The sequence below is a fragment of the Grampus griseus genome, assembly GCF_964374135.1.
Source record: "Grampus griseus genome assembly, chromosome: 1".
NCBI classification, from domain to species: Eukaryota; Metazoa; Chordata; class Mammalia; order Artiodactyla; family Delphinidae; genus Grampus; species Grampus griseus.
In genome coordinates, this window is record NC_139017.1 from 181,731,625 (window position 1) to 181,754,681 (window position 23,057).

Sequence of the window (23,057 nt, forward strand, 5' to 3'; positions counted from 1 at the left end):
GAGAAGGGCCCACCACCTGGGCCTTCAGAGGGGTCAGAACGGGGCGGGGCAGGGGTGTTGTCAGGATGGGGCTGCCCTGGGGGAGGGTCCTGGCTCTGTGTCTTGCCCCCGGGCCTCCTCCCAGTGGCATCGTCTCCACCAGCATCCCCCGATTCTCTCGTCATCTCGATTCTCTCGCCGGGTTCCTGGAGTGCAAGGCTAAATTCTTAAGCATCCGTAAATCCCCCTTGCGTGGAAGCTGGCTAGCTGTACAACATTCAAGCTGTCCACACTTGTAGCTCACTTCTTTACCAGTCTCTCGTGCAGGCAGGGGCCCTGGGATCCCGCCGTCCTAGCGCCAGAGGAGCCCCGTCCCCACGCTGGGGAAAGGCATGGGTAGGGAAAACACAGGGGTTGCAGGGTGACTCAGGGCCTGAAGGTGCCCCCTGCCCCACCCCTACCCACACGCAGCTGTTGGCCATCCGGCCTCAGGCCCCGGCTCTGCGGGGAAAAGGACCCTGTGGAGGCTTAGCCTGTCTGGCTCTGTTTGTCTCCTCCAGAACAGGAGCTGGGACCACGCCCCCGCCCCAGGCAGCCCCCTCTGCCCGAAGGCCCTGGGGAGAGCGTCCCACGTGGGTCTTCAAACCTCAGGGCAGAGTCTGGAGGTGGGAGGGGCACCAAGCCCGGGCCTCTGGACACAGGCTCTGAGGTGCTCGTGGTCTGGACGGCACCTGGTCCGTGTAGGTGGCGGGCGCTGCACACAGTGGAAACTGCTCAGGCCACTTCGGGTCGGGGGTCCGCATGCAGAGCCTGCTGACTGCAGGACTTGGAAACCCCCCATCCTTCCCAGGCTCTGGCACTGTACCCTGAGGGGTCCTTCACAGCGCACAGTGGCGCCGGGGGTTGGATCCAAGTTCACACCTCTGCCCGTGGTCCCGTCCCCTCCTCAGCAGCTGCATCCACCCCCGGGGGACAGAACAGCGTGGCCACTCCCTGCAGGCCCACCCCCTCGGGCACGGTGGGGCATGTCCAGGGCTGCCATGGAGACCCTCAGAGTGGAAACTGTGGGCTCCAGGGACGGGCAGTGTGGGCACAGGGATCAGAGGTTATTCCCAGTGGATGCTCTGCCCACCCCACCTGAAGGTCAAGGCCAGGACCCCCTGTGCCCATGGCTGGTCGCTGTGGCTCTGGGCAGGGAGCCCGCTGGTGACCAGTCCTGCCTGGGAGAAGCATTGTCAGGGCCCAGGGATGCACCGGGCTCCTAAGAGGTGACCCACCACCTGGAGGGTGGACCACAGCTGAGCAGAGAGGAGCCCCCCACGGAGCAGGGCAGCCGGGCAGCTCTGGGCATGTCGGGCACGTCTGCAGCCGCCGTCACGCTCCTCGGCAGGCCCGGGGGATGCCTTGGCTGCACGTGGCCCCTCCGTTAGGATCGGCTGTGAATTCGGGGGCCTCTGTTCCAGGTGGGGTGGCCCCTGGAAAGGACATAGCCACACCTGTCATACTTTGTCCTTCTGGGGGCTGGCGGCCTCTCCTTCATGCACTTAGATGCCCAAGGGCATCCTCAGCTCAGCCCTCAGAGGAGAGTCCCTTCTCCCACAGGATCCTGGCACCAGTAATGTCTCGCCCCCAGCTCAAGTCGTGCGGAGGGACAGGCACTTGTCCTCATGGACATACACAGTGGCCGTCACAGCCTCCATCTGTCCACAGTGAGGCCTGGGGTTTGGCTGAGGGGTGGAGGACCTAAAGCACCAGGTGCCCCCAGACTACTGCATTGTAACCACCTGATTCTCTCCAGGACTCGCGGCTCCTCCATCAGAGGCTGGGACCACTGGAGCCCCTGGTGACAGAGGCGCCTTCAGATCTCCCCCATGACGCCCCAGGAGGTTGCTGTGCCATGGAGTGGCCGATGGGGTGCTTGAGGGCGCACTCCTTCAGCCTGAGTCCCACACCAGGGCAGCACTGCTTGTGTCTGGTTCCCACCATGTCACATGGTTTTGGGGGTGCTCCACAATCATGGCCAGGATCTCTCATGGAACCCGTTTTCTGAGTCCCCTGCAGAAACCTGTTCCACTGTCCAGAGTGGGAGCTGGGCTTTGGTGGGGGGGGGGTGGAGCATCACAGCGGGGGCCACCGTAGAATATGGGGCGGCCCTGAGCCGTGTCCACCCTCACGGAGGGGCCTGGACTACAAAGTCATACCACTGGCATTCAGGATATGAGTGGTCACCTCTGGCAGGGCTGGGAGAGAGGCCCTTGGCAGCGATACGGAGGGCCTGACATCATCTTGGCCCCACTAGAGATACTGGCGGGTCAGTCTCACTCAGAGCCAGGGTTATGCTCAGGCACGACTGGCCTCTGCTCTCCACGTCCTCCTCTCCTGTCCGTGAATTCTGAACCTCAAGCAGAGCTGGCCGGCCTGCAGCATTCCATCCCGTCTTGCATCCATATGTTGCTTCACAGAAAGATCTTGTTCAGGACCAAAGGGATGGGAAGGGGTCTGAAGAGGCTTCTGTCAAGATGTGAGGAGTGGGAACCCATATCTTAGAAACAGGAAAACTGGCTCAGTTCACTCCTTGGCCTCCTGACAGGCAGGGCCCGAGGAGCTCAAAGCCAGAGAAAGGCTTCTCTTCCCTCCTCCGGGACTTAGCCCACGCCATCCCCAAGCCCTGATCTTTCACATTAGACATCTCCAGGACAAAGAGGGGGTCAAGCTGTGAATGGGAAGGCTGAACTCGGGCTACTTTATTTCTCCTCCCTCATTAGCAGCAGCCTGTAGTCTGCCTGACACTCCCCTGGAACCTCCCACCCCCCTCAAGGAAGCCAGAATTGGAAGTCAGATCAGTTTCAAAGTGTCTGATATGGATTCTGTCAGGGAATTGGGGAGCTACTTTCCCTCTCTACACCCCAAGCAGCACCCCAAACTGAGTGCTGAAGATGACCTAGAGGAGAGAAAACCACTATTGTCACCACCATACCCACCATCACCATCACCACCACCACCACCATCACCATCATCATCATCACCACCATCACCATCATCATCACCATCATCACCATCATCACCATCATCATCACCATCATCACCATCATCATCACCATCATCATCATCACCACCATCACCATCATCATCACCATCATCACCATCATCATCACCATCATCATCATCACCACCATCACCATCATCATCACCATCATCACCATCATCATCACCATCATCATCACCATCATCATCATCACCACCATCACCATCATCATCACCATCATCACCATCATCATCACCATCATCACCATCATCATCACCATCATCACCATCATCACCATCATCACCATCATCATCACCATCATCACCATCATCATCACCATCATCATCATCACCATCATCATCATCACCACCATCACCATCATCATCACCATCACCATCATCACCATCATCATCACCATCATCACCATCATCATCACCATCATCATCATCACCACCATCACCATCATCATCACCATCATCACCATCATCATCACCATCATCATCATCACCACCATCACCATCATCATCACCATCATCACCATCATCATCACCATCATCACCATCATCACCATCATCATCATCACCATCATCACCATCATCACCACCACCACCATCATCACCATCATCATCACCATCATCATCACCATCATCACCATCACCACCATCACCATCATCACCATCACCATCATCATCACCATCATCATCACCATCATCACCATCACCACCATCACCATCATCACCATCACCATCATCATCACCATCATCATCATCATCATCACCATCATCACCATCACCACCATCACCATCATCACCATCACCATCATCATCACCATCATCATCATCACCACCATCATCATCACCATCATCATCACCACCATCATCATCACCATCGTAATCATCACCATCATCCTCACCATCATCCCCATCATCACCATCATCATCACCATCAGCAGCAGCAGCCACCATGTGAGAAGCAGAGGATCCTTTATTATGTTTTATTTTATTTTATTTTTTAATAGCTCTTTATTGGAGTATAATTGCTTCACAATACTGTTAGTTTCTATTGTACAATAAAGTGAATCAGTCATACGCATACACATGTCCCCATATCCCCTCCCTCCTGAGCCTCCCTCCCAGCCTCTCTATCCCACCCCTCTAGGGAAGCAGAATATCTTGAATAGAAAAAAAAAAAAAGAGGTTTTAGTTATATTTTATTTAAGGTGTAGTTTGGTAACACAAGGGCAGTCTTGGGTGGAGAATGGTGGAGAAAGAGCCCTGGACTGGGAATCTGGGCTGAGCTCTGCTCCCAGCTCCCCAAGCCTTGACATTCTCTCCTGTAAAACAGTGATCCTGAAAGGGAAGGTGTTGAGGGTGGGTCCAGTGGCCTCTCCAAGTTCCCCTGCAACCTTCAGGTATGATGGAATGAAATGAAAACATTACCCAGGAGCCCCCTTCCTCCAGGTCCTCTCTGTTACAACTAAACATCCTGGTCGTAACACAACAAGCAAACACAGGAAGCATCTGGAAGGCAGGAAGGTGGTAGGCTGCTGAGGACTTGGGGGGGCTCCCTGGGCTTCCTTATCATCACCCATATATCCCCACAGGGCGCCACAGAGGCCTCCAACCCCAAATCTCTAACAGGCACAGACAAAACACTCCAAGTAAATCCTGTTCCCCTGGGCAAAGCGTGACCTAACAATAGAATGCCTTTGGGGAATGTTCTCCTCCAAATGCCAATCAAACACCATGCCCCACCCCTGCAGTTTCAGTGGGCAGAGTGGAGAGTTGACCTAACGTACCGCTCCACCCACTGCCCACCTCCAGGGGCTCCAGTTCCCCTGCCGGGGTAGTGTTGGTGGGGTCCAGGGATGGACTGAGGCCCAGCCACATCCAGCAGCAACGAGACCGGATGAGGTGGTGTGGGCAGCATCTTGTCAGCCCTGCTTCACCCCCACCCCTTGTGTCTGTGCGGTCCTGCAGGGGTCTGACCCCCCGCCTCACCCAGCATGAACACGACGGAAGGTGGCGGGGGAGGTGAGCTAGCTGACACTCTGCCTCCCCTCCCCTGGTGTCCCCTCCCCTGGAGTCATTTAACCCCCACTCAGGGGCAGCAAGGCAAGAAGGGTTAGTGGGGCTGAGAGGGGAGCTGAGACTCCACCCCACCTGTCTGTAAGAAGGCTGTGTGAGCAGTGAGCACCTTGCTGGGGAGGTGTCAGTGGGGCCCCCTGGAGAGCTGAACGCACCCAGCCTTCACGCTCCACTGTCGCAGGGGGACTGCCTGCCACAGAAGGATTAAATAGGAACCAGAGTCTCAGGATATCCCAACTGTCCCGGGTAAAATACAAAATCACTTATCATACCAGGAGCCAGGAGCATCATAATGTGAATGAGAAACGACAAACCGCAGATGTGGTTGTCAGAGCAGATGGAGATGAACCAGATGTCGAGGTTATCTGGGTAAAGGTTTTAAAGCCACCATCATAAAGACATTTCAGCAAGCAATGACTAATTCCCTTGAGACAGATGCAAAAATGGAAACTCTCAGCAAATAATTAAAAGTTATAAAAAGAGAACCGGGCTTCCCTGGTGGCGCAGTGGTTGGGAGTCTGCCTGCCGATGCAGGGGACACGGGTTCGTGCCCTGGTCCAGGAGGATCCCACGTGCTGTGGAGCGGCTGGGCCCGTGAGCCATGGCCGCTGGGCCTGCGCATCTGGAGCCTGTGCTCCACAACGGGAGAGGCCACAACAGTGAGAGGCCCACGTACCGCAAAAAAAAAAAAAAGAGAACCAAGTGGAAATTATCAAACTAAAAAACATAACTCAAATAAAAGCGTGTTGGAAAGGCTCAAAAATAGTGTGTGATGCCAGAGGGTAGAATCCCCGACTTTCACGACAGGTGAATAGAATTTACCCAACCTGAAAACCGAGTAGACTGGAAAATGATGAACGAAGTCTCAGCGGCCTGTGGGACAAAAACAAAACGGCAAACTTTGGTATCCTTAAGAGACCCAGAAGGATAGAAAAGAGAGTAGACTGTAAAAATATTAGAAGAAATAATAGCACAAACCTTCCCAAGTTTGACAAAGGACATGTCTGCAGATTCAAGAGGCTAGATAAAACCAAGCAGGATAAAGCCAAAGAAATCCATGCCAAGACGCATCATAATTAAACTTCCGAAAACTAAAGACAATGAAAAACTCTTGAAAGCGGCCAGAGAGACATAACGCATTACCTGTAGGGAAACGCCAATCAAATAATAAGGTTTCTGATCTGAAACCACAGAGGCCATGGAGAAGGAACCAGCACAATATTCTTCAAGTGCTGAAAGAAAATGGTTAACTGTGACTTCTATATCCAGCAAAAATATCCTTCAGGGATGACGGGGCAGTAAAGACATTCTCAGATGTTGGCAACTAAGAGAATTTGTTGCTAGCAAACCTACCCTTAAAGAACTGCTAAGGGAAGTTCTCTAAAAAAAAAAAATAATAATAATAGCACAGAGCCAAAAGGTGGCTCGGAACTCCAGAAAGGGCAAAAGAACATGGGATTGGGTAAAAATAGTGGTCATCATATTAGACCCTTCTCATGAGTTTCTGAAATCCTTTGAGGGTTGAAGGAAAAACTTAAGACAGTTCTATTTCAAAGTTGGGAGGGTAAAAAGACTCCAAGTGGTAAAAATGTTATTACCAGTGGGTGGTCGTGTTGACTCAGAGCAATCACCAAGAAATCAACAGAAAGCAGTACACTCAAACCTTCCCAATAAATCCAGGTGGAATCCTAAAAAGTGTTCTAGTAAAACCCAGAGGAAGGGATTCCCGAAGCAGGGTCGTTGGCCCAACACGCAGCAAGCGAAACGCCGAGATGACGAAGTTTGCAGCAGAGAAGAGGCTTGTTCACGAGGCAGCCAAGCGAGGAGACGGGAGAACCAGCCTCAGACCAGCCTCCCCCCCGCCCCCCCGCCAAAGGCGGGGGGCTTGAGATATTTATGAGATAAAGAAGCAGGGTGGGCTTAGGCATGGGGCAAGGTGATTAGAGGCCGGGAAAGGTGAGGTCAACGGTGTTCTGCGCAGGCATATCTGAGTTACATGCTTCCTCGTGGGATGTGTGTTCAAAAATGTTGGCGCTTCGTATGATCCGGGGGTGGAGTTTGGGGCCCCCTGACGTCAAAAGGTCACTCATCGGACACCTGCACAGGCCCAGTTTTAGGGTCAGTGGTCCCAACTAGTCTTAGCTGGCTCGAGCTTGAACTAGACACAGCTGACTCCAACTTTCTGGCAAACAACTCGGGCAAACATCTTATTGTTTGGGCTACATGAATCTTGGAGGGTGTGCAATTTGCAATAGCATAATTAAGTGAAGGCAGGCTACAAGCAGAGGGATTTTTAACAAGCTGTAAGGCTAGCCCAAGAATTTCTGTCAGACACCACTTTCTGTTAACCCTATGGGGCACGGTTTCAAAGGTGAGAAAAAGGAAACAGAGGAAACAGGAAACAATAAAATGGCAGACTTAAGATGGAACGTATTACCTTAAATGTAAACCGTCTACAAAGGCCAATTACAAGACAGAAACTGGTGGATTTTTTTAAAACACAACCCAGCTATATGCGATCTTCCAACACACCATATGCACATTTCAAATATGACATAAGTAGTTTGAAGGTAAACACACAGGAAAAGATATCCCAGGCAAACATTAAATACACAAACACACACACTGTGGATAGATGGGTTGATTTCATTCAGGGTGAATTTCTTCAGTAAAATTTCCTAAAAGTGAGATTTTCCCCTCCCTCTGTACTACCTCTCATTCCTTCCTTCCTTCCCCCACCAACCCGTGGTGTCTACCCTTCTGTTCTTTTCTTTATGGCTTATAACCCCATAAAAACACATATTCACTTATATATGTACATACCAACGTGCACAGGTATACACGGGGAAGTACCATTGCTTTCTTTAACAAAAAAGGGGGGATTCATTTTATAAAGGCACCTCTGTATTTTTGTTGTTGTTGTTCTGTATTTTTTAATAAAGTTTGTAATCCAATGGACACACAAAACAAAACTGCGTTGAGAAAAAGTTTCATAAATTAATAAGTGTTAGGAAGTTGGGGGAGAGGTCAAGGTCACAGGAAGAAGGGAAGCCAGTCTATTGTATTTTGTGTGTGTGACACTTCCAAATTGTGGGAGCAGGGACCGTGCTGTAAGGAAGCACACTTGTACAAATGAGTGACAATACACAGTCTGAGTATGAAAAGAAGATGTTCTCTGCAAACACATTTTTGGCACAGATTTTTAAAAAAATGTATGTCGGGGAATTTGATTTTTGTTAGTATTATATATATTATATATTTATGTATGCACACATCCCAAGTTCTGCATGTTCCACCAAGAGAGAAGATCCTTCCGTTTGCTCTTTTCTGATTGTAAGCTACATCCTGGGTGAATCAAAGATGGTGGCGGCAGGTGAATTAAGAGAGGTGACATCCAAATGAGCAAGGGGAAGGGAGGGGTGGGCACAACACAGCCCAATGAAATGTTCCTTGACCCCAAGGTTTCAGCAGAAGCTTGAAGTCCTGCGTGAGAGTCTGTGACGTGTGTGCCATGTGTGTTCACGTACACCAAGACATTCAGGGTGTCACAGCCTGTCTTCACTGTGCAAAAGTCCAAGTCACTAATTTAGTGCAAAGGCAGTTCCGTTTTGTTTCTTAAAAACAAAAACAACAATTTTTTTTGGAAGAAAATGTATTTATTTGACACCTTTACAAAAATAGTTAGGCACATAATTTTCATATTATGTCACCTGATTTACATATCTCAGTCCTCGGTACCTTTTAAAAACACTAAAATGGTCATTTGGTAAATCGAATCTGTATTGAAAAAATACTGTGATAGGCCAACATTTGTAGACAAACTCAGTTGATCATCAGCATAAGAAAGAAACACTTATGAACAAAATAATCTCTAAAAACATTTTTGTGAGACAAAAAAAATCTAACTAGTAGATTTCTTTTTAAAAAGTATTTTCAGGGCTTCCCTGGTGGCGCAGTGGTTGAGAGTCCGCCTGCCGATGCAGGGGACGCGGGTACGTGCCCTGGTCCAGGAGGATCCCACATGCCGTGGAGAGGCTGGGCCCGTGAGCCATGGCCGCTGAGCCTGTGCGTCTGGAGCCTGTGCTCCGCAACGGGAGAGGCCACAGCAGTGAGAGGCCCACGTACCGCAAAAAAAAAAAAAAAAAAAAAAAGTATTTTCAAAAAAGCAAGCTTAAAAACAAAACCCACCATAGAATACCTCCTCATACCATGATGAAGTGACATCCTAACAGTAAGAACTAGAAGGTGGGTTTAGAAAACAGCAATGGTGCCAGAGGTTCGCACACACCAACTGACAAAAGCCTGGACAGAGAGGCAGCATGAAGTTGATGCATTTAATTCGGGGAAGGGAATTACTGCCCACTGCCCTGTTCCTTTTCTCCAAAAAGAGGAAAGAGAAACCCAGCCTCAAGGTGTCTGCAGGTCCATTGGTTGGTGGTCTGTCCTTGGGCTAAATGTCAGGTAAACATACTAGCAGCTCCACTGCCCAGGGGCAGCTCTGTATTTTCCACTTCTCTCCCAGTAATATTTTGAGAGAGTTCCACCCCATCGATGTGGGAAAATTCCCTGTATGCATAATTTATTCAAATGTGATCTTACTGATGGCCATTCACTTTGTCTCCAATATTTACCCCCAAACAGTGCTATAAACATCTCTGAACGTAGAAACAAATAGAAACATCACGGTAATCAAGCCCTGATTCTTCAGGTCCCCCGGGAGCAGCCTCTTCACAGGGCCTTAAACAGAGGGTGATTCCTGCTGCTGACAGGCCCCATGCGCCCAGGACAGGGGGTGCATTCCACTCATAAAAGCACAGTGATAGCCCTATGGTGCCGTCCCAGGGGAGGATTTCGTGACCTCAGAACAGGGCAGCATTCCTGCTTGTTCCTGCCCCCACTCCCGACCCACCTAAGACACAGGTTTAAAATGCAGAGTCCAGGCTCTGGGCAGGAGGCCTTGGCCCCTGCTTTGGGCACAAACTCTACAGATGGACCCTCAACTCATGACCCAGGGCTTTCTCGGGAGAAACGGGGCTGGGGGACAGAACCAGTGAAAAGAGATTCACCACCAGGGTCAGAAATTATTCTGGTGCCCCCGAGAATGAACCAAGCCCGACGTGGCCAAAGGCTGCACCGTTTTGCCCTTTATTGAACATCCCGTGGTTGCCCAACGGTGAGCTCCCTCCCCACCGCAGCCACCCTGCGCGCGGGCCCCTCAGAAGCACCTTCTCTGAACCACGGACGTCCCAAACTCCTTGAAGTCCGCAGAGGTGACCCACATCTGCTTGAAGCTGCTCAGGGAAGTGACAATGGAGGCGCCAATCCACGTGGAGAAGCAGCGGTCGGGCGGCGCTGTGACCTTGATGGTGGTCCCTTTGGAAGCCGCCTGCTCCAGCTCCCTCAGAAGACGGCCATCCAGCCCCCGGAAGAGCGTGGTGCCCCCGGACAGCACCATCTCCCCATAGAGCGTCTTCTGGATGTCGGCGTCACACTTGGCGATGCTGCTGGAGACCATTCTGGAGAGGCCCGGGCTTTGGACGCCCAGCTGCTCAGGCGAGAACAGGGCCTCGGGCGCCTGGTACAGCTGGTCCCCGATACGGACGATGCTGCCGTCGGGCAGCTTGTACTCCCTGAGCACCTCCTCTGCCCTCCGCGACAGCTCCTTCTCCGGCTCCAGGGCCACATAGCAGAGCTTCTCCTTGATGTCGTCCACCAGGGCTTTGTCCAGCACACACGGGAAGGTCCTCCCGCTGGCCAGCAGCAGCCGGGTGAGGTGCTCCGTGATGTCTCTCCCCGCCACGTAGAGCTTGGTGGTGGCGTGGGGCAGGGAGTAGCCCTCAAAGATGGGGACGGCGCAGGTGACCCCGTCCCCACTGTCCACCACCAGGCCCGTGACGCAGGCCGAGGCGTAGAGGGCCAGCACGGCCTGGTCCGACAGGTAGAAAGCGGGCACGTGGAAGCTCTCAAACATCACCTCGGCCATCTTCTCCCGGGTCTCCCTGGGGTTCAGCGAGTGCTCCGTCATGAGCACCGGCCGGTCGCTGGCTTTGACCCCCAGCTCCCACTCGAAGAGATGCTTCCAGAGCTTCTCCATGTCGTCCCAGCCTGTGATCAGGCCTCGTTCGATGGGGTAGTGCAGGTGTAAGACCTCGTCCCTGTGCAGGGCCTCTTCCCCCACAAAGTACTTCTTCTGATTGGCCCCTGCCGAAGGCATCTTGAACTTGGGGTGCCCCACGACGGAGTGGACGACGTGGCGGGGGCCAACCTCTCCAGACAGGCCTGCCTTACAGAGCCCGGACCCAATGTCAAATATGACAGCTGGACAATCTAACACGTGTGGGTTAAACATGCCTGTGGCATCCTCATCCGCGCTTGGCCAGAATGAAGACGGAAGCCTCCTGGGCCACCTTGTGACGTATGACGCTCCTCCGGAAGCTTCGAGGGCACAGGATTCCGCGGTTCTCGGGGCGTCTCCCCGGCAGGGCTAGCGGCCGGCCGGTCCCCGAGAGCCCTCCATCCCCACCCACGGATCTGCTCTCCTCTCAGGAAGCCTGGGCTGCTGAGGCCTTTTCAGGAATGACGTCACATATGTGACAATCCAGCCAAGGCAACCATTGTCCTCAGCCAGCGTCGGGGGCCTTTGGGGGTGGGGTCTCTGCCCCCCCTCACCTGGTGAGACTCCAGAGGGGGAAGTCCAGCTGTTCCCGCAGGCCGTGTTGAGGAGCCTGTTGTGGAACCTGGAACCAGTGAAGCAGCCCATAAAACTGGCATCTCTGGCCCTCTGTTTGGAGGGAGCTGCTGTTTGGAGGGTGACAAACACACTTCTCTTTGCTATAGGGGAAGACCAAGCACCCAGAGGTCCAGGTTAGAGGAGCAATGCCCAGGGCTCCGACACAGTAAGCACTCAGAACATAGTTTTGGAGTGCAGACTCCTCCAGGAAGCTCTCAGTGATTTCTCTTCTCTTTACCTCATGAACCCTGACCCTGTCTCACAGGGTAGCTGCTAAGCAGAGCCCTCTGCTCCTATTGGCTCTCTCTCGGGGCACACGTACCCCTGCTCTGGCTTGAGGTCAAGGGCCCTCCTTGCTCTCTGCAGCCCCGGAAGTGCTGTCACAAACAACATCCAGTGGCTGTGGGTTGGGAACCCAGTGGCCTGTGAAGACAGGGATCTGAGGTTTCATCGGCTGGGGGGGCAGCCCTGACTGGAGCCCCAGACATCTCTATTTTGGGCCCGTGACACAGTTGGCCAAGCCCACTGAAGCACTGTCAGAAGTGACCAGGTCACCAAGTCTGAGGCTGAGAGTCAGGCCGGAGGGCAGTGAGGCTGCTGGTTTAGCCAAGCCCATGAGGGCAGGGGGCGCCCACTCCAGCCTCCCGGAGAACCAGGGTGTGCCTGGGCTGCTTTCCAGCTCAGGAGGAGAAACTGGGAGGGAGCTCAGACTAGGGAACCAGGGCTGACTTTTTTCTTGAGGAAGCTGGAGCCGGTCTTAGAGAACAAAATGCTAACTTGGTGTTCTGTCGTGTCCGAAATCACCCTCCAGGCCAGCTCCTGCCCAACCAGAAAGCTTTCCCAGGAGACAAGCTCCCCTCCAGGTCCCCTCACCTCCCTCTGCCGGTGGCCCTCTCTGCATGTCCTGCCGGCCCTTCTAAACCCACCAGCAAAAAGTGTCATCATGTAGGGTGGATGCACGGCGTGGGCGTGTGTTACAGACACGTGGTGTAGACCAGCGACACGGACGCACAGCTTTGTGGGAACCCCTGGGGCTCAGCCTGGGGGGAGTCAATAAAGACTTGGTATTACTGAGATTCTCCCACAAAGGACACCTCTACATGGAAGTGGAATCAGATGCACGCTGGGGTTGACGCTGAGAGAAGACGCACCCCCCAGACTATAGAGCCCAGAACCACAGCTACCACTGTGGGGGTCTCTAAGATTTGGGGCCCAACGTTCAGGGGAGCGCGTGTGCCTAGAGGCTGCTGGGTCGAGGACGGTCCTTAGGGCGCGTGTCTTGGGGGTTCCAGCCTGCTTACATCACAAAAGCCCTGTGCACTCGGCTTCTCGGGCTTTGCTATTTCCCATTGTTGCCAAACGCTCCCGGCTGAACCAGGAGGAGTGTGACCTCAAGCTTTTTCAATTTTGGCCCTAAAAGTGGCCCACATGGGTGGTGATGTAACCATGCTGGGTGCAGAGGTCAAACGCAGGGGTGGGGCCCTTCGGTGTGTCCTGGGGGCCCAGGGCTGGCTGGGGCACGGAGGTTTGCAGGGGGACAGAGCAGGAGGAAGGACAAACGTTCATGCAAAGCTCGGACTGACCAGCTGGGTGGGGGGGTGTTCCGAGGCCTCACCGCACCCCGCAGCTGTGACAGCACACAGCACAATGTGTAACAATGTCCCGGGGCAGCCGGCCAGACCTGGTGCAGGTCCCATGGGCACACGCAGCCCCCTCCCTGTTCTCTGCAGGCCCGGCGTGCATGACAGCCAGCAGGGCAAGTCCAGGCCCCTCCACCAGTTGCCAAACCTGTAGCGGGCAGTTCTCTGTCCCCCTGTGACCACTGCCCATCCCAGACAAGCTCAGACCCTCGAGGACAGAGCTGTGAAGGCTGGGCTATCCATCAGGGCTGAGGCTCCAAGCAAAGCCATCCGAGGAGCTCCAGGACCCCTTTTCCTAAATGTTTTCACTCTCCCTGATGAGCCTGGGTCTGGGACCCCAGCCACTCCTGACCACCCACGGCCGTTGGGTTCCACGCGCCTGGCAGAGCAGGCCCCGGGGAAGCGGTCGTCACTTTTCTCCTCTCTGTGTACTTGGGCAAACCAGTTCTCTGCTGGCCACTGGGCCAGCTCCCTGCTGCATTCCTGCATCTGCTGTCAGAGCCCCACCTCAGGCTCGGGGAAGGCTTCTGCATACTGGTATAAGTGTCTGAACCGGCTCATAGATTGTCCCTCACCTGGAGAGGCAGGAAGGCTCTGAGGACCCCACCCCCAAGAAGTGGGATTCTCCCTGGGGGGTGACACCACGTGGGCACTGAGAAAACCAGTGGGTTTATGAGCTACGTGATGTTGTGTTGGTTTCAAGCTCGCCCCGGGACAGAGACTCCACCCCGTGGTGCCCAGGTGCCCGGGAGCCTCTGCTCAGCCTCTTCCTCTTCCTGTCTGCTGCCCGTCCCTCCAGCCACCTGGGTCAGGACGTCTGGGAGGGGCCGCGTGCATCTCGGCGCAGGTGTCCACGTCGACGGCCACAGCGGTCCTGTGGCCCCTTCAAGGGATGCGATGCCCTGAGCATTCGCTGCAGGGGGTGCGTTTGCTATTAACCCAGGGACGGTTGCCCTCTCCCAGCCCAGTTAGAAGCCTCCCTCCGGGGCCGCCCTGCCCCCACCCCATGCCGGCCATGCCTCGTAAATCGCTTGAGCGAGTTTATGGGAGAACTGGCCATAACTCCATCTCCCTCCGCAGGGCAAGGCTCACGCTGTGATTACTCTGCAGGGCACTTGCTTCCGCCCTGTGCAGGAAGGCTCGCTCTGGTTCTGCCCCAGCAGTCACACCCAGCAGCAGCCCCCAGCTCCCACACGGCCCCCAGGCCCATGCCCTCGATGGGAGGTGGACAGCAACTGGGCAGCCTTGGGCGGCTGCCGGGCATTAGACTTGGGAGGGGGTAGCCCTGGGTCTGCTGGGCACCCCTGCTTCCCACCGCCCTGGCTACTGAGCCTGGGCCACCCGAGCCCTGGGCCAGGTCTCCCCGTCTGCCCTGTCGTCCCTCAGTCCATCTGTCACCGACGCCCAGAGCCTCGGCCGATTAGTGACCAGCAGACTGGACCTATTAGTACTAGCTGGCATCTGGTGGCCAGATCCTGCTTGCTGAGGGCCTGGGCCGTGAGCCGGCAGCCTGAAGGAACAGGGCGACTCTGCGGTTGGCAAGATGGGCACTGCTCAGGCAAGAGAGAGGACAGAGTACGTGTCAGAGGGAGCTTGTGGGAGCCCAGGGGCCATGGGTGCCTGCAGGTGCCCCCGGGGATGGTTGCTCTTCCACCTCTCTGCCCCAGGCATTCCCAGAGGAGCCCAGAGCCCTGAGCACTCTTCCTGGGAACCTAGCCCCTTTGAATCTCTGAGATGGAACTTGTATCTCCTACGCACCCAGCCATTTTTCCATTCCCCATCCATTCATCCAGCTACGGTTCATCCTTCCATCCATTCACTCATCCACCCACCCACACATCTATCTATCCATCCACCCATCCATCCATGCATCCATCCGTCCATCGTCCATCCATCCTTCCATCTACCCACCCAATCCATCCCTCCATCCATCTAACCTCCTATTTAATTATCTCCCCTCCTCCCACCCCACCCGCCCTCCCATCTACCTTTCCTTTCTTAGTAGCTGAACTGAGCATCCGGTCTTGTCTCTGTCCACCTCCTTTCTTGGTAACCTTTGGACTTCAGCAGAGCCTTTTGGGTGCCCACAGTTGCCAGCACAGCACCCGTGAGTCCTGCCTGCTCTGTTGTCCTCTTCCAACCAGCTGGGGCTGAAATGACGCCCCTAGGTCACTCCCCTCTCAGCCTCCCGTGAGGCTGGCTCACCAAACTGGATGGGATGGGGCAGGCCTGGCCCACCTCGGCCAACGTGACACCAGTGAAACTCGGTGTTCCTGGGGCAGACGGAAGGAGTTGGCAGCCAGCTGACGTGCTCTGGGGAGCTTAGTAAGGCGGCCCTTGGTGGGGCCGTCCACGGTCCAGCATCGCTCAGAGGACACCCCACTGAGTGGTCGAGCGACACAGACCCATTTGGGCGCGAGACCGTCTGAAGTCAGACCACCAGTTACCCCGCCCTGGCTTTTTGCCCCTCACTCTCATGGAACCCTCGTCCTGAGCACTCAGAACATTTTTAAAAAGTATATTTTTGTTGGAGAAACTTTGGAAAACACACGAACAGCATTACAAGGCGGATAAAAAGTACCCCTGACGCTACCTCGCTAAGCCCTGCTGACATCTCGCTACGCCCCTTAGGGATGAGCTGTAACCACACGCAGCTTTCCACTGGACTGTCTCATGTCCGTCAACCTTCCTCCCATCCTGCGGGTGCTCCCAGAGTCTTCCCACAGCTGCTTCTCTGGGTCCGTGCTTCCAGGCTGGGGCCCGCAAGCCTCCCCACCCCACCCCCGGGCTCCATCCTTCTCAGCCTGCCTGCCTCACTTTCCGCGGTGCCGGCTGCTCAGGCCCACGCAGAGGCCTCCTGCAGAGCCCCGGGGAGACCCCGTGCAGGGCCGGCTGGCGGGGGGGTTTGTCTTGCCTTCCAGGAGCTCTCGGTCACGCATTGAATTGGGGTTGCTGGTGGCTCAGGGGCCACGTGACCCCGGGGCTGTGGGAGAGGATCTGAGGCTGATCACCCCTCACCTGTCGTAGTGGGACCCCTGTGGGTGTGTCCACGGCCCGAGGGCAGCGGCTTTCCCTGTTCATTGCTCACCTGGGTGGAGGTGGGGTGGGGGTGGGCAGTGATGGTAGGAGAATGTGGAGGGGCCTCAGACTTCACCCGGGGCAGCTCCCCTCCCCTCCTCCTTCTAAGTGGATCTCACGGGGCGCCCCCCCCACCCCCGGTCAGAGCCAGCAGCAGGCTACCTGAGGGTCAGAGCTGCCCCCGCCCCAGACGCTTCAGCAGGTGTCAGCCAGGAGGGCCGCTGCCCTGCAGAGGTGCCCTGTGTGACCACGGCCTCCCGCTGCTTCTCCCAGCCTAGCACCTCCGGCCTTTCGCCAGGGGCCCCCACCTCGCAGACATGCAGGTCCATGGAGGGGGCGGCGTGGGGCTCCTTCTCTGGCTGCCGGCCTCCAGCTCCCCACCCTGGCCCCAGGGCACCCCCACCTCCCCGCTCACCTGCGCAACCTCACACCCCCCCTCCTAACCGGTGCTGTGACAGGTCCCTGGTCATTTTGTTCCGAAGTAACAACAGGCTTTTGCGTGCCGGTGGGCGTGCAGGGTGGAGGCCCTCCCGGCCCCTCCCTGTGCACACTGTTCACTGTCTGGCCGCCTTATTGTGGTGTTTGCTTCTGCAGCTTGTGGACAGTCATCTGGGGTCAAGGGTGCTGTGACAGGCTGGCCCATCGAGCCTCATAAGCGTCTAGGCTGCTGATGCCATGGAGACCGGTCACAGCTTCGGAGGACGTGCGCCTCTGTGGCCGGAGGGAGGGGACCAGCCCCACCCGGTCCCCAACCGGCAGGAGACAGAGCAGGCCTCCCTGGACAGGTGACGAGCCCCACCTGGGCACATGCTGGGCAGAGAGGTGGACCCTCCCCTGGGACAGGTGTGACTGCAACCAAGACTGAGGTTTTGGGGATCCAGGTTCTGGCTCCAACAGGACAGGGGACCCCTGTAACAGCTCCAGGGCTCTGCGAGGGGCCCACGGACCTCGGCAGGCTGGGAAAGGCAGCCCCTCAGGAACGCCTCTCCTGATGGGGCTCTCGGGTGGATGTCGGACATCAGGAACTCTAACCGCGTGGCCCAAGCCCACGCGTCAGGGACGTGGATGCAGGTTTTTTGGCCTTCCCAGCACAGCCCACTGTGGTCCAGAGACCTGGGACTGCCACCTGGGGGGCTGCCCTCATAGCTCAGCTGCTATAACTGAATACTCCAGGCTGGGCGGCTCACACAGCAGACATTTAGTCCTCACAGCTCTGGAGGCTGGACGTCCGAGATCCGGGTCAGTTCCCAGCGAGGTCCTGCTTCCTGGGCTCCCGCTGTGTCCTCATGGGGCCGAGAGGGCTAACTCTGGTGAATCTTCCTCTTGTTTTAAGGGCGCTAATCCCACCATGGGCCCCATCCTCATGACCTCATCTCACCCTAATCTCCTCCCAAAGACCCCACCTCCAAATACCACTGCACTGGGGGTCAGGGTTCCAACATAGGAATTGGGGGTGGGGGGGCACATTCAGCCCCTGGCAGGGGCCGCCCTGTCCGTCCCTCCACGGAAGGGGGCAGGAGATTTCCTCTGAGGGCAAGATTGCCGGAGGCCAGGCCGTCAGCAGCTCAGCACTCACAGTCCACTGGCCGGCTCTCGGAGGCTTGGCCTCACCTAACTGCTTGGCGCCACCTAACCATGCATCCAACCTGGCTGCAGAGACGGGGAGAGAGAGCCCAGACGTGCTGAGATGCCAGCACCTCTGCCCAGGAGGCAGGGGTGGGCAGAGGGGAGGGGGAGGGGGTCCGAGGAGAGGGCAGCCAGAGGGCCGGCCAGGGGCCTCGCCTGTCTCCAGAGGAACAGGGGACAAACTCGTGGGCAGTGCAGTCCTCTCTCCTCCTGGACTTGGAAACCTTGGGGGCCTGTCGTGTCCCCTTCTGGGACGATGCATGTGCGTGGTGTGGGCCGTATGCACCCTGTCAGAGGCAGCGGAGGTGGACAGACTGGAGACAGCCCTGGAGCTGGCCTCTGGTCACTGCTGGGCCAGCCCGAAAGGCTCCATCAGCCGGGGCAGGAGAGCGCCGGCCTCGCCATGCATTCCGTCCCTTTTGCTTTCATTCTCCTGACTTTGCTCTAAAGGTAACAGGCTTTTGACTGGAAACATTACGGCAACGGACCCTGTAGAGTGACAGAGGAAGACCCCTCCTCACCACCTCCCCCACCGGTGTTTCTCCAAATGTGGCCACAGTCACCACTGGGTCTGAATCTTCCAGATGTTTTCTAGGCACAAGTACCTATGGAAACGCCCAGAAATAGGCTTTTGCTGTTAAATGGGTGCAGCCACATGTGCTGCTCTGCCCTCTCCCGGGGAGCGTCACACCCTTGTCCGTGAGCCCGCACAGCGCCGCCTTGACCTTCTCACGGCCGCTCGGTGACCGTCATCCACTTGACCTAATTCGTCTGTACAATCTCCACTGAGGTTTTTCCATTTAATAATTTTTCAGTTATTGGGGTTTTTCCGATTTTTTTAAACTATCACAAATGAAGCCATGGTTGGTATTCCCCACGTACCCCTCTCCACCTGCTTGGTGTGGTCGAGGGCCAGACTGACTCAGGACCACGCAGGGAAGTCTGCACACGTTTACAGCGTGAAGGGAGCTACCGGGGTCTGAGGCCCCATTTTTTTTAATTTAATTTTTATTTTATATTGAAGTAGAGTTGATTTACAATGTTGTGTTAGTTGCAGGTGTACAGCAAAGTGATTCAGTTATACATACACATATATTCATTCTTTTTCAGATTCTTTTCCCATATAGGATATTACAGAGTATTAAGTAGAGTTCCCGGTGCTATACAGTAGGTCCTTGTTGTTTATCTGTTTTATATATAGTAGTGTGTATATGTCAATCCCAGTCTCCCAATTTATCCCTTCCCCCACCTTCCCCCTTTGGTAACCATAAGTTTGCTTTCTGTGTCTGTGAGTCCGTTTTATAAATAAATTCATCTGTATCATCTTTTCAGATTCCACATGTAAGTGATAGCATATGGCATTTCTCTTTCTCTCTCTGACTTACTTCACTTCGTATGATAATCTCTAGGTCCATCCATGTTGCTGCAAATGACATTATTTCATTCTTTTTGATGGCTGAGTAATATTCCATTGTGTGTGTGTGTGTGTGTGTGTGTGTGTGTGTGTGCGTGTGCGTGTGTGTGTGTATATACACACATACCACATCTTGTTTATCCATTCATCTGTTGATGGGCATTTAGGAAAATGCTCAAACCAATAAACTCAGAAATGAAAAAGGAGAAGTTACAACTGACACTACAGAAATACAAAGGATCCTAAGAGACCACTACAAGCAACCCTATGGCAACAAAATGAACAACCTAGAAGAAATGGACAAATTCTGAGGCCCCATTTTTCAGAGGTGCTGGAGCAAGTCCTAAAGGGTCTCTCTGCTTGCCAGGTGTTATGAAACATCCATGTGGAATGTGAGAGGGAGGCGAGGTTAGAATGGCAACACCTGCCGTGTCCCTCTCCTCTGGCTACTGTGACAAAGGACGGCAGCCGAGGGCCTTACACAACATACACTTCTTATCTCACGGCTCCATGGGTCTGGAATCTGGGCGTGGCTCAGCTGGAGCAGTGGCTTGGGCCCCCCATCAGGTGGCCAGCCAGCTGCCGGCCGGGCTGCGGTCTCATCTGAAGCCTGGGCAGGGAGGTGAGGAGGGCTCTGCTTCCCAGCTCACAACGTGGCTGTCGGCAGGCCTCGGTCCCCCGCCGCGGTGCCTTCCCAGGAAGCCTCGCAATGACACGGCAGCTGGCTTCCCTTAGAGCAATCCCGGGTCGGGGAGGGGGGACACCCAGGACAGAAGCACCTTTATAACCTGATCTCGGGAGTGATGTCTCATCACCTCTGCTGTTTCAGAAGCGAGTCAGCCCAGTGCGGACCAGGGGGTGGTGTTACTAAAGGCACATGTGCCGGGAGATGGGGCCATCGAGGGCCGTCTTGGAGACTGCCTGCCCGGAGCACTGACCAGAGCACCAGGACCCGGGTGGAGGGTCGCCGGCGGGCAGCTCAGACCCCAGCACAGCTTCTCCAGCCTTGGTTTCCTCAGCTCAGCAAGGATGTCGCCTGATGCCTGGCAGCTCAGGGCACTGATGGAGTTTAAGGGGAAAAGGGTGTGCGGCCATCTGGGGAGAGCAGGGGGCACAGATGGACTGGTGGGAGCACCTGGCTGGGAGCCGCCTCTTCTGGGACCCTCCTGGCAGCCTCGCTTATGTAAAACACCGCCGCGGCCACTTCTCATTGCTTCGAAATGCTATGTCCTGACCTAGGACATCCCCAGGGGACCTAGGGCCCCCCCCCCCGCCCCTGCATCCTCCAGCCGCCCAGGCCTCCCTGGCCCCAGAGTCTCGGAGCTGCCCGCCACACCCCCACCCGTGCGGCCCTCAAAAAAGAGGTCTCCCGCCCCCTGCTGGCGCCCCGCTGGAACCGCCTCGAGATCTGGGACGGTGGCGGGGGAGCGGCAGGGGGCGGGGCCGGCGCTCGGGAACAAAGGAGGCTTGTTAGCTTCATGCAGGCAGGACACTGGGGGGAGGAAAAAAAATCAATGTTTGCTAAATAGGAGAAAAAAATCACCCTGCCTCAGTGGGGAAAAGGTTTATTTTCAAGTGTATTAAAGTGATTACCCAGAGGAAAAGCGGAGCAAATGAACAAGTGTGTAGAGTGGTGAGTCGCCCGTTTTCCCAGGGAGCTCGGAAGAGCAGAGCTTGCACGCTGCCCGCCCCCCCCCCCCACAAGCCGGACACAGCCAAGCTTTCGGTTTTAAATAGTTTATAACATTTCAGAGGCAGCGTCTAAGTGAGGGCCGTCCCTGGAGAGGCCCTGCAGACCTCTGCGTTTAGCCAGTGATAAATAACCCGGGGCACGCAGGGCCCGGAAGGATCCCAGATTTAATTCAAATAATTTAAAATCTAATGTTGAAAGAGCTCTTTGCATGCATGGGCCGTGCGCGTTTCCAGCTGGAGAAAGAAAAGGCTTTGTGTTCTGGGTGGGGGCAGGGTGACAGGCTGGAACCCAAGGTTCGGGGACTAACCTTTTCACCATGTGCTGATTCCAGCCAGCTAGCCGACATTTTTCATATTGTAAGTGGCATCGGTTCTGAAAGCCAGACGTGGGGGGAACATGTTTTATCCTCTCCGTGGAGTTTCGACTCCAGGTGAAAGGATTTTTGTCCACGGCGAGGCTGCTTCCTCACAAGCCCATGGCGAGAAGTGGAGGGGCTGCCCCTTCTCCGAGGGTGCTCGTCCCTCCCCGACAGCTCGGGTTTCTAGGTGGAGGTGTCTTGATGTGGACACGGTCCCCCGCGGCTGCATGCCTTCTGGGGCCCCGTAGAGCAGTCCCCATCATGGTGGGGGCCCGGGGCCCATCTGAGGACGGAGCCCCCCATTGGCCTCGCTCCCTTCCAGCCTGATCCACACATCAGGAAAGTGGCCGGGGCCACCAGGAGGTGGGTCCCAAGAGACTGGAATCGTGGCTGAGACAGGCCGGAGAATCCACGCTCAGCTTTGAAGGATGTGTGAACCTGTGTGTTGTGTCATTGTCACCCCAAGATTCACGGCCACCAAGAACCTCGGAACATGACCACGTTCGGCAACAGGGTCTTTGCAGATGCAGTCAGATAAGTTGAGATGAGGTCATGTTGGATCAGAATGGGCCCTAGTTCCAATGACTCGTGTCCTTGGAAGAAGCAAAAACAGAGACACACAGGGAGACGGCCACATGACAGCAGAAGCAGGGGTGATGTGTCTACAAGCCAAGGACAGCTGGCAGCACCAGATGCTGGGGAGAGGCACATAGCAGACAGTCCCTGGAACCTCCAGAAGGAACCAGCCATGCCCACACCTGGACTCATACTTCTGGCCTCCAGACCGCGGGAGAGCACGTTTCTGTGGTGTTAAGTCCTCGGCAGTGGTGTTTTGTTTACAACAGCCCGGAAGATTCACAGGACAACGGTCAGGTCTGAGCTGTGTACCTGCAACCGGCATCCATCTGTTGACATTATGTAAACACAGGTGCCGTGATTGGTGACGAAAGGCATCCCCTCTGAGCTGCTTCCCTTGCCGGAGCCGCTCTGAGGCAGCGCCGGGTGCCCTGAGCCTGCGGACACACCTCCGCAGCAGCTTCCCCTGCAGCCGCGGAACGTCGGCGGGGATGAAACACACCCAGCAGCTTGCCTTCCTAAAATGACCCATTTCCCCTGTCCTGACTGTTCTTTTTCTTTTTAAGAGGATCTACAGGACCTTCTCTTAAAAGGTACCCAAAAGGCAACCTCTCATGTTCAGCATTCGTTCCCAGCTTGGGTGGCGGACGCCCTGGAGCGTCCTGGAGGAGAGGAGGCTGGAGGAGCTCTTGGCACAGGGAGGCATCCCCCCATCTCAGCCCCGGGCCGCATCTCACTGTCCCCCCTGGCGGCGTCAGGCTCTGGGCAACTGGCCACAGATCTAGGATGCCGGGGGCTGGGGACAAGATTTCTGTACAAATAAACACTGCTGGCCTATGAAGAGGGAGACC

At 55.5% G+C, this 23,057-nt stretch overlaps 1 protein-coding gene across 1 annotated transcript; it reads right to left on the minus strand.

The window, feature by feature from the left end:
• Window positions 1-10,306: 10,306 nt before the first annotated feature.
• Window positions 10,307-11,440, minus strand: ACTRT2 (actin related protein T2; the record flags this gene model as incomplete). The annotated part of the gene is made up of 1 exon (XM_082661383.1): window positions 10,307-11,440. One exon carries the CDS (start codon window positions 11,438-11,440, stop codon window positions 10,307-10,309), a length of 1,134 nt encoding a protein of 377 aa, XP_082517509.1.
• Window positions 11,441-23,057: the final 11,617 nt, after the last annotated feature.